Source organism: Eurytemora carolleeae, unplaced genomic scaffold (assembly GCF_000591075.1).
Source record: "Eurytemora carolleeae unplaced genomic scaffold, Eaff_2.0 scaffold623, whole genome shotgun sequence".
Classification (NCBI taxonomy): Eukaryota; Metazoa; Arthropoda; class Copepoda; order Calanoida; family Temoridae; genus Eurytemora; species Eurytemora carolleeae.
This window is the reverse complement of record NW_019397006.1, coordinates 180,979-192,698: the sequence shown is the minus strand read 5'-3', so window position 1 is coordinate 192,698 and position 11,720 is coordinate 180,979. Positions and strand designations below refer to the sequence as shown.

Sequence of the window (11,720 nt, the reverse complement as noted above, 5' to 3'; positions counted from 1 at the left end):
ATAGTGTCTTGACATAATTTGGTCTCAAAAGTATGACATTGATGTAAAGCTGTGACTTATAAATGTGATTTGGAATATGTCTTACCATGACTTAGACATGGATTAGAGTTAGAATTGTGACTTAGAATGTGTCTTAAAGTTGTGACTTAGAAAAGTGTATTAGACATAATTATTTCTTATGAGTTTGTCTTTAAAGTTTAATGGTGACTTAGAATAAGTCTTAGTCATAGTTGTGCATTGGAATAGGTTTTAGACAAAATTGTGACTTAGAAAGCTTCTCAGACATAATTTGGTCTCAAAAGTATGGCTTTGGCTTAATTTGATGCTTTCAAGAAAAATCGGAAAAAAGAGTAATAAGGAATAACAGATTAATATTCACAATTACAATAAGGAATAACAAATAAATATTCACAATTATAATAAGGAATAACAGATTAATATTCACAATTATAATAAGGAATAACAGATTAATATTCACAATTATAATAAGGAATAACAGATAAATATTCACAATTATAATAAGGAATAACAGATTAATATTCACAATTATAATAAGGAATAACAGATTAATATTCACAATTATAATAAGGAATAACAGATAAATATTCACAATTATAATAATTAATATAATAATTTTAGAAAACTTTAAAGTGCCCTATATAGGATATAAAATTAATCAATTATTATCTAGTTTTGATGAATACTCATACCAGTCAAAATTAGTGCAAATTTCATATAGTTATTGACCTTAAATCACAAGCAATCTAAGTCACTTTACTAAGGTTTTTCTACAAAAATTGAGAGAAATTTGACCCTTATATATAAAAATGTATTGATATGGCATGCTCACTAAGACATTGTGACTTAGAAATGCGACTTAATTGTGACTAAGAATTGTGACTTAAAATTGTGACTTAGAATTGTGACTTTTAAATGTGACTTGGAATGTGAATTAAACACAATTTAGGCCAAAAAGATCTGGGACTAAGCTACATGTGTGTGACTTAGAATTGTTTCTTAAAATATGTGTTGTACATAACGTAGCCTAAAAAACATTACTTAAGACATAACTTAGACTTAGAACTGTGACTTAAAACGTGAATTAGACATAATTTGGTATTAGAATTGTGACTTAGGAATGTGTCCTATACATGATTTTGACTAAGACTTGTTTCTAATATTATTGTGATTTTGTGTATAAGAATATTGGATTGGATTGAAAATAATGAAATCTATGAATGGATATAAGAAATTTGTCGAATTAGTTGTATGGAGGAACAATTTGTGCATGCATGCAACATTATAGTCATCTTCTTTCATTTTGGGTTTAGACCGTGAATATGCCTTAAAAATACGTATTGTTATGATTTTTTCAAACCTAAATCCGCGTTTAGGAAAAATCTAAAAATTTCTGATTCATTGGATTTTTTAGGTTTTTTTTACTAACACATATTCGCTATTAAAGTCGACCTACTCAACTTAGAATCTCAAAGTCATGCTAAGAACATTCCCGTGGTCCTTCCGAGTTTTATTATTAAAATTTGAAGCAACTCGGTCCAGTGGTTCCTGAGTTACGATTGGACAGACAAACAGACAGAGATTACAACTTTATATATAAATTGTCAGCTATAGCTGGCCAAACGGCTGGATCGAATGGGCTGAAATTTGTTGAGGAAACCCATGGGGTAATATATGCTAAACAAATTCAAATTTTATTTATTTCAATTTTTTTCACTCCAGCTAGTGATCCTTTATAAAAACGACTAATATTTTTACGATATCATATCAGAAAATAGATTTTTATTTGTCTTTGAATTGCAAAATCATGAAATGTCCTATCTATGAAATGTCTTTTATGAAATATCCTGGTTACAAAATGTCTTCTAAAAAATGTATAAGACAAAGTATGATTTAAAAGGTTTGAAGTGTCCTACAATGTGTAAACATGAAAGGCCCAAAATGTCTGTTTATGAAATTTCCAAGCACCCTATTTGTGGCATTGTAAAAAAGAAAAGGGACAAGGAGGATAGAAGGGAGGGAGTATAGAGGGGAGGGAGGATAGAGGGGAGAGGGGAAGGGAGAGCGAGAGGAAGGGAGGATTAGCAGGAACAAGAACATAAGCAGGAACAAGAACATAAGCAGGAACAAGAACATAGCCAGATATGTAGGAGCAGAAACAAGAACATAGGCAGAAATATAGGAGCAGGAACGATAACATAAGCAGGAACAATAACATAAGCAGGAACAAGAACATAGCCAGAAATGTAGGAGTAGGAACATGAACATAGGCAGAGATATAGGAGCAGGAACAATAACATAAGCAGGAACAATAACATAAGCAGGAACAAGAACATAAGCAGAAATATAGGAGCAGGAACAAGGAAATGAATCGAGAGGAGAAACAGGAACATGAACAGGAGTACCGGACTGTCAGTACACTAATAGAAGTAGGAACAGGAACAGGAGTAGGACTGTAGAAACATAAACAGAAGCAGGAACAGGAACAGGAGTAGGACTGTAGGAACGTAAACACAAACAGGAACAGGAGTAGGACTGTATGAAACATGAACTTAAACAGGAACAGGAGTAGGACTGTAGAAACATAAACATAAACAGGAACAGAAGGAGTACTTCAGGAACATAAAAAGAAGCAGGAACAGGAACAGGAGGAGGACTTCAGGAACATAAACAGAAGCAGGAACAGGAACAGGAGGAGGACTTAAGGAACATAAACAGGAGCAGAAACAAGGAAAGAGCAGGGACTGTCATAAGTTCAATTAAAGGGACAGCAGGGGCAGGAAAAGGAACAGTCAGAACCTGGAACAAGGACAGTTCATGAATTAAAACAGGAAAGAAACAGCAAAGAGGGGACAAGAAACAGGAAAATAAATCTGATTGAAGTTAACAATATTGATCCTTATCAATATCAAAAACATATTGAATTTCAATATATTGCAATAATTCAATTTGGAGTTACATAGAAAGCAAGAAACACAAAAATTTAATATTAAAATTGTATTTATAAACTTAAATATACAGATGACCCGTACCTTCCCTTAAAGTTTACAGATATAAGTTCTTTCTCTTCTGAGCTGCCAACTTTTAAAGATAAATAATCTCTTGATCTCCGAGTTAAGTTTTCTCTTTGAACGCTGGTTAATATTGATATATAAGGATTATATCGTGAAAATTCCAAAAAGCTCTGGAATGGGAATTCGGCTTTTAGACTCAAGTGCAGTGAAAACAGACCCATTTCACTTAATACATCATTTGATACTAATACTATGTAGTTTTACTATTTGCAATTGTAACAACAAAAAATGCAGTTTAGTATTGTTTTAATGTCGTCTTCCTATTATTGATTGGTTTCTGGTAGTTTTTTTTTAATTCAGAATTTGAATTTTTCAGGAAAAATGTGAGAGTTTCTAACAGCCTAACTGTGGCTTTTCTTTACTAAGTGGTTTACTAAATAATCAAATAATCAATAATCTGTGATTTTTTGTTTACAAGCATATCATGGACATCTTGTGCAGTACACTGTGCACAGTACACAATAAACTCTTGAACTATAAAGTGTACATAGAATAATCTGTAGTGTACACAAAAAGTACATAAACATAGTTTGAACTAAACCAAATAAAATGAAAATAAAACGGTGAAAAAATAAAGTTAGAATGACAAGAAATAGACAGTTTTGTCTCGATATTTGACTTCAGTGATATTATTGATAAATCAATCGATACTCAAGGAATAAATGATAACTTAAAAAAATTGACAATTTTTTCTATGTGGAAGAAGTTACTGCTAACATGATCAATATGAATTATGGATAATTTTGATAAAATACTGTATAATTGACACAATCCGTTTCGTTGAACATACTTTATTCAACAGTTTTTTTTATTATTCTCCTTGCAGTGCTACCTAAGTAAACTAATGATTGATTTCATTTATTTAGAAAGTAATTATTTAATGACCCCTTGTGACCCCTCACGACCCTTTGTGACCCCTCCAATTAGCATGATAAGCGTGACAATTAGGGTTTCCAGTGAACGAAGCGTTTCACGAAAAAATGCGAAAATTTTCGGTCTCATTTCGCAAATTCTTTTTCGCGGAACAGATTGAAGCGAAATTTCGCGAAAAAAGCGAAAATTTTCCCATTTTTCGCGGGCGAACGAAATTCGAAAATGAAGCGAAATGGTCGCGAAAAAATTTTTTTTTGCGAATAATTGGAAATTTTTCCTTTTTGCTGGAAACCCTAGTGACAATTTTCTCAAACATTTATAGGTTTCCTTATCATGAGATAGCTTGCACTAAGCATGCAACCAAAACCGTCAAGAAAATATTTATTTCTAGATAAATATTTTCACAGATCTTACTTTTTTTACTTTTTACTGCAATACATACATTTTCATAAAAATACTAAATTTAGTAAACAAGATATATTTTTTTACTACGGAGATAAATAAAAATTATAATATATCTATTTATTGTAAATAAAAATTCCTCGGTTGGATTTTATATGTTTTAAATCTATAGATTTAAAAAACGATAAATAATAAATAAAATATACATAAATAAAACAATAAATAAGATAATAAATATAAAATAAAATCCAAACATTCAATGCCTTGCAAACCATCCACCGACTTTTCTATGATTTTATTGCCAAAAGCTGTCTCAAGTACTTTTTAACCTTAGTCATTTGATCCCTTTAAAGTGTAATAAACATTAATCAGTTAGTCCATGAAATGAGTGTTGTTGAAATGTTGAAGCTGTAAAGTTAACAGCCATAAATCATGTTTTTTTCCATCAGCTTCTAATCAACGAGTATGAATTTTTAAACAGTTAATTAATTTTATACCTGGTTAGAAAATACGCATTTAACTCAAGTTGTATATTTTCTTCATTTGTCCCAATTGGACAAATCTTACAGTTGTTGTCAAAATAAATTAAAATAATACTTCTCTTGAACTGAAATGCTGACTTTATAATCATAAATTTAACAACAAATATTATTTAAAAGTTTAATTCTAATTTAAATTTACCCTAAAACATTTCTGCTAATTGTATTCATTTCACAGTAAACTTGGGAAATGCATTCAAGAGACAAAAATTTGCATAAACTTTAAAATATTTGCGAATCCGAACCTGTTTCGGTCAGAAAAGGAACAACAAATTTTGGGTGAAAATTATCCTAAGGAATAGCGAGCTAAAACGTGATTGTATGAAATGAAGAAAAGCAATAAAAACTCAAAAATACTGCAATGCAGTAAAACCTTTTCCTCCACAATGTATGTGAAAGAAGCAATTAACGAAACTGCTCTAATTCAGGGGCGTATAAGAACATAAGCAGGAACAGAAAGAAGCAATTAACGAAACTGCTCTAATTCAGGGGCGTATACAGAAATTATTACAGAAGGGGGGGGGGGAGAATTAAGTATAAACCTCTTTTTGAGATTTTAGTTGGGATGGACTCAGCACCCGTTGGGGGCTGAATCCACCTGGAAATCATAATTTTCCTTTTTTCAGGGCAATGGCTTAGCCCCCATAGCCTCTGTAAATATGTGCTCTTTGTCCTCAGAAAATACAAAAAAAGTTATCATTTTAAAATATGTAGGACCAATACGATGTTTAATCCGTTGACGGACCCCCCGGGATACTTGACTGCCTTTAGCGAGTGCTTGGCGGGTGCCATTTTTTTCCCATGTGTTTTCATCACGATACAGTACATTCTGCAAAACAGCTGGATCGGTCGTCAGATATGTCGTCTTTATTCTCTTAAAAATCATGGCGTCTACGACATCAGCAACAAACTTACTTCTTCTGTCTTTGCAATACTAGGTATTTTTTATTCAGAACCAAACCATATTCTGATATGGTTCATTTTAGATAATTTTCGATTTCAAACATTCTAGATAATTTCTCTTTTGGTCTTCTCAATTTCAAAATTAAACCTGTCTTTCCAAAGTGAAATATTTTCAAAATTTACAGAAGATTTTTTACGAATTATACAATTGTTGTACAATATTATTATGTACCGATCTATTTAGCATGTTACTGCGGCATGTACGTGTACATGAACTGTGGTGAGGATGTACTCAACGAACGGTTCTATATACTCGAGAATTACCTCATATTTGGTGTATCGTACTTCTTCTACGACTGTGTCACTATGTACATGGTGTACAGGTATATTAACTTATACAGTAGTAACCAAAAACAATGAAAAGACTGTCACCTTCATTCTTTTAACAAGGAAAGTTTATAACTGATGTATCTTTAAAAATGGTGATACAGGAGACATTAAATAAAATTAGTTGTAAATTAAGAAATTGTGCGAGCTGATTATTTCAATGTGTTTTGGTTACCAATTTTTTTATTCTAATTGAAATGTGCTGCGTTAAAATAAAGTACGTATCAGCATGTTATTGTAGGCTATTAAAACTTGTCTATGTTGTTGGCATCAAGAAGAAAAATCCATCATTAACCCCTCTTACATTGTTAACGAAAACGTATATTTTTTTCTAAAACAAGAATCTTTATTACGCCCGGTTCTCCGGAGGGAACATAAAACTAAACAGACAAATCATACCTCCCATGATAAGGCCGATTTCTCATATACTAAACAAATTTGCCATTTTTCAAGAAAATATATGCAAAGTTTAATAAAAAGCAAACATTTACAGAATACAGTTTTCAAATGTTGGAAGTTAAATTTTTTTTTGGTTGCCTATGGTTGTCCCATCACAAACTGCAGTACACTTTTTTTGTAAACAAACATATTGGGTTTATGGTAAACAATTTGGGTTTCTCCGTAAACGGTACTGACACTTCACAGAAACGTACGTATAGGAAAAGTATAGCAATTTTGATTTCGTTCAATGATGTTAGTCAAAATCTGAATTTAGATGCACATTTTTTTCTGTGCTTTATTTCAACGAAAGTTTAAGTGAACTTTGAATTAAAAAAGGAAAAGTAAAACTAAAAAAACTTCTAGTTGAATCCTTTCTGCACTTTTTATTATCTAGAATAAAACGAAGGAAATGAATACTTGCATCAAACTCTAATTTTCTAATATTTAGTTTGAAATATAAAAACTTATCTCATCAGGTTGCAAAGATTATAATTTTAGGCAAGTGTTCAATTCCTTGAGAACAAAGTATGTTAAAATCTTATATTTACAGATTATTGAAATGATAAATGATTTTTTAAATTTCTTATATAATTAATTTTCTTTGAAAATACAGGGTGTCCCACGAAACATGACAGTTGGTAAATAGTTTAGAATGTCTTCTTCCATAATTTCTTAAGTTGTTAAATACCAAAGACTATAATAAAAATATTATATAGGAGTCATATTTTAGTAAAATTAACTTCAAAGTAAAATATATTTGAACAAAAAAATGTTTTGAACGACATAAACTGCAAACGGCCATTAATATATAATTGTTAACATAAATTCGAAAATATAAGGAAGACGATTTTACCGGCCCAAAATGCCTCTGTTAATTCTCTGAATGCGTGTGTACACAGGAACCACGAAGTGAAGCAAACACGCCCCACATGTCAAATCCCCGCTCAACCTAGCTCCTACTCCATACAGCGTCAGTTAGCTTTAGAATGTCGAGATGCGAACACCTCTAACATGGAACTACTAACTCCTTCATCCCGCCGCCGATGTCTACTCTAGCAACAAATGCTGCTAATGTCTAAGCCGACCTCCAAGGTAGTCGCATGTCCAGGGGATTGAGAGGCAAATCAAGTTCCTCCCTTCACATGTTACAGACTGCAAAACCCCCCTCCAGAGTTGCATGTCCTAGGGGATGAGAGGCAAATCAAGTTCCTCCCTACACATGTTACTGACTGCTAATCCCCCAGAACTGTCGCTTAGATGTGAACCCTTTGATGCCAAGATGCTGACACCTGTGAGCTGACCATCATGAAGCTCCAACTGTTCCAATCCTTTCAACACCATTACCAACATGAAGTTGCTGCTGATGTTTGTCTTTTCCTTTATTAATTTCAATCAACCAATTTTAACTTAGCTATATGTGCAAATATTTCAAAACAATTTTATTTTTCTTTAATAAATGTTATAGAATATTTGGGTTTTTCCTGATTTCTTTATTAGAATATTTTTTGACCTTTTTTAAAGGTCAACAATAATATGTATGGAAGACGGCATTCAAAACTATTTACCAACTGTCATGTTTCGTGGGACACCTTGTATCTAAAGATAATCAACTTATCAAAAAACGTATTTATTTACATTGTTTAATTTCTATTGAAAATTGTGTTTGAAGTTTTAAAGATTATTCTTTAAAACAACCTTGGCTGTATTTTAGCACCTAAAATGTCAAATTAAAACTTTGTTTCGGAAAAAATGTTGCATTTTCTGAGTGTTTTTAAACTTTAACACTTTCAGTTCAGTTTTAAATATAACCTTGGGAAAACTTGATAAAAGAAATAGTTTTGAAATGTTGTTTATGTAAATATTAATTTGTCAAAACATAATAATTATGAAATATTTTGATAAGTATTTTAACAAAATAAAGTATTGGAAAAAAATGTTAATAATTTTTTTTCTTCATTTTTTAGCACTGAAGAGAAGGAGGATGTTACAGTTTCTTCCAAAGAAATAATCAGGTATTCCCCCACTTTACCCCTCTCTATTCCCGTCTAATCCACCTCTCCATTCCTGTCAACTCCCCACTCCCTCTCCCTTCCTAGAAACTCCCCCTCTCTTTCCCATTCAGTCAAATCCATCCCTCCCTTCCCTTCAACTATTGTTATTGTCAAGAATATATTAAGGTAAGTGCATTATTTGTGTTTTGAATTTTATCTTATTTTTATTCTAATTAAGGTTCTGTCGTTATAATTTTAAGTGACATTCTAAATATTGAAATTTAAATATTGAAATTTAAATATTGAAATTATCATCGTTTGTTGAGCTTGAAAAGTGTTTAATTCTAACAGTTTCTTCTGTTGATTCTGTGAGCAGAAATCCACAAATCCCATTTATGTAGAAAAACCTCACAATTGAAAGTAATCAATTGTTAAAAAGAGAAACAATGGTAGCTCGTATGTTCATTTTGGATCAGACAAAGGATTTTATGGTACCATGTCACTCTAGAAATGGGAGACACTTGAAAGAAAGTGTTCACTGTACAGCCCTGATAAATAAGAATGTTCAGAATATTGGAAAAGGACAAAATTCATGGCACGTTTTTTCTAAAACAAGCTGAAAACAGTTAATTCATCATATTATTGTTGCAATTCTTGTCATATTAATAGATATAAAGAAAATGAGTACTCGCCTCAAACTTTAAATTTCTAAACTCTATCTTTGCAGCCTGATGATATTTCAAACTTTGATTAATTGATCTATGACCTTGAAGAACTCGTTGTTGAAAAAATATAAAATGTCTATTTTATTATGTTACAAAGATTTAAAGATAAGCAAATTAGAGTTTAATACAACTGCCCGTTAATTTCTGTTTTTTATTTTTATTTTGGGCCTTTTTAATTTGTTACTACTGCCCTTTAATATTCGGTTTTGAACCTACCGCCCTTTAATTTTAGGTTTTCAGACCAACCTTTAATTTTAGGTTTTGAACCGACCCCCCTTTAATTTTAGGTTTTCAGACCAACCTTTAATTTTAGGTTTTGTACCGACCAACCTTTAATTTTAGGTTTGGTATACCTACCAACCTTTAAATTTAGGTTTTGAACCGACCCCCCTTTAATTTTAGGTTATCAGACCAACCTTTAATTTTAGGTTTTGTACCGACCAACCTTTAAATTTAGGTTTTGTACCGACCGCCCTTTAATTTTAGGTTTTGTACCGACTGTTTTAAATTTTAGGTTTTGTAAAGACCGCCCTTTAATTCTTCTTCATCATATTTTTGTTCCACTTGTTGGGTTCCCTGCACTAATGTTTGCAAGGTAAAAATGTTGTACTTTTTACAATTTTTGTACTTTTTACACTTTTGTACTTTTTACACTTTTTGTACTTTTTACTCTTTTGTCTTAATTTATTTTAACAAAATTTCAAACCTTTTTTCCTGGGTAATCTCAAATTTTGTTAATCGCAAACCAAAGACGGTTCGACATTTCGGACACTACGTGAGAATTGGAAAACACTTATTTCTGATCCAGGGTGTCCCACGAAACATGAGAGTTGGTGAATAGTTTTGAATGTCTTCTTCCATAGACTATATTAGACATTACAGTCATTTTGCAGTTTATTTCTTTTACTCAAATATAGTTTACTTCGAAATAAATCTTAATACAATATTACTGCCATATAATATCTTTTATTAGTCTCTTATGTCTTATCTAACAACTTAATAAATTAAGGAAGAAGACATTTTAAACTATTTACTAACTGTCATGTTTTGTGGGACACCTTGTATTTGGTTGGATTTGTTGCTGCTCGTTTCTAATTTCCTATTGGTTAAAGAAAACGGCTGAATATACAGAAAGGGGTCAGATCAAAATACACTTCTTACCGTAAAATGTTTAAATAATTTCCAAATTTTTAATTAGGGGCGGACAAGGAGATTGTTTATTGGGAACATCATTCTTAGTTGAAGCTTCTACACCCTTCGTGTCATTTAGGGTAATCCTTTGCCATCTAGGTTTAAAGGTTAGTATTATTATCATCATTATCATCATTATCATCATTATCATCATTATCATCATTATCATCATTATCATCATTATCATCATTATCATCATTATCATCAATTATCATCATCATCATCAATATCATCACAATCATCATTATCATAATAATCATCATATTCATCATTATCATCATTATCATACTTATTAAGGACTCCCCTGTGTATATTATAAATGGATTGATTATGCTCGTCACCTTCTTCTTCTGCCGAGTAGCAATATTCCCTTGTCTGTATGTGTGGTATGCAAGGTAAACAATGCAGTACGTTACTACGTAGTAGGGAAGGTCGTAGTTTTAATTGGCTCTTCATATTTGGTACAAATTAAAACTGTATCAAATCAAAAATGTGGATGATATCGTTGTTTTTCTATTGCATAAACGGTTAAAATATGACATTTTCCTCCTTTGTTTCTGTAGCAGAAATGTTCAAGTCATGATCATAGAGAAACCATAATTGAGTTGATTTCGTCCTTTAAAGGGTTGGGTTAGAATGGAGGATTACTAATTACGTCTTTACTGTCTCTTTAATAAGTCTGACAATATGTTAGATTATCTTTACTGGCCCTTTAATAAGTCTGACCTGACAATATGTTAAATTATCTTTTCTATCCCTTTAATAAGTCTGACAATATGTTAAATTATATTTACTGTCCCTTTAATAAGTCGGACAATATGTTAAATTATATTTACTGTCCCTTTAATAAGTCTGACAATATGTTAAATTATCTATATCTGTAATATGTTAACTAATAAACAGTATCTATCTATCTATATATATATCTATCTATCTATCTATCTATCTATCTATCTATCTTTCAGTCTGACTGTCTGTCACTCTGTCTGCCTGTCTATCTATCTATCTATCTTTCTATCTATCTCTAGGTTGGAGGGATTCACTGTTCTACTCTCTGTTCCTCTCTGGGTTCATCTAGCAGTGGCGGGACTATGGTTCCCTCAGGTATCCTAGATATACTAGATTTAAACAGTACAACTATCCATGCATCCTAACCCCCCCCCCCCCCCCCCCCCC

General features: G+C 31.7%; 1 protein-coding gene across 1 annotated transcript in view; it reads left to right on the top strand.

Annotated features, from left to right (window-relative positions):
* Positions 1-3,388: 3,388 nt before the first annotated feature.
* LOC111711052 (protein FAM57A) overlaps positions 3,389-11,720 on the top strand; it is an 11,003-nt gene continuing 2,671 nt past the window's right edge. Inside the window, exons 1-8 of the mRNA XM_023485290.1 lie at positions 3,389-3,748; positions 5,621-5,844; positions 6,054-6,192; positions 8,602-8,649; positions 9,868-9,948; positions 10,552-10,651; positions 10,842-10,939; positions 11,573-11,648. Of these exons, the coding sequence (XP_023341058.1) occupies positions 5,631-5,844; positions 6,054-6,192; positions 8,602-8,649; positions 9,868-9,948; positions 10,552-10,651; positions 10,842-10,939; positions 11,573-11,648 (756 nt within the window). The 5' untranslated portion in view covers positions 3,389-3,748; positions 5,621-5,630. The remainder of the gene's footprint in view (positions 3,749-5,620; positions 5,845-6,053; positions 6,193-8,601; positions 8,650-9,867; positions 9,949-10,551; positions 10,652-10,841; positions 10,940-11,572; positions 11,649-11,720) is intronic.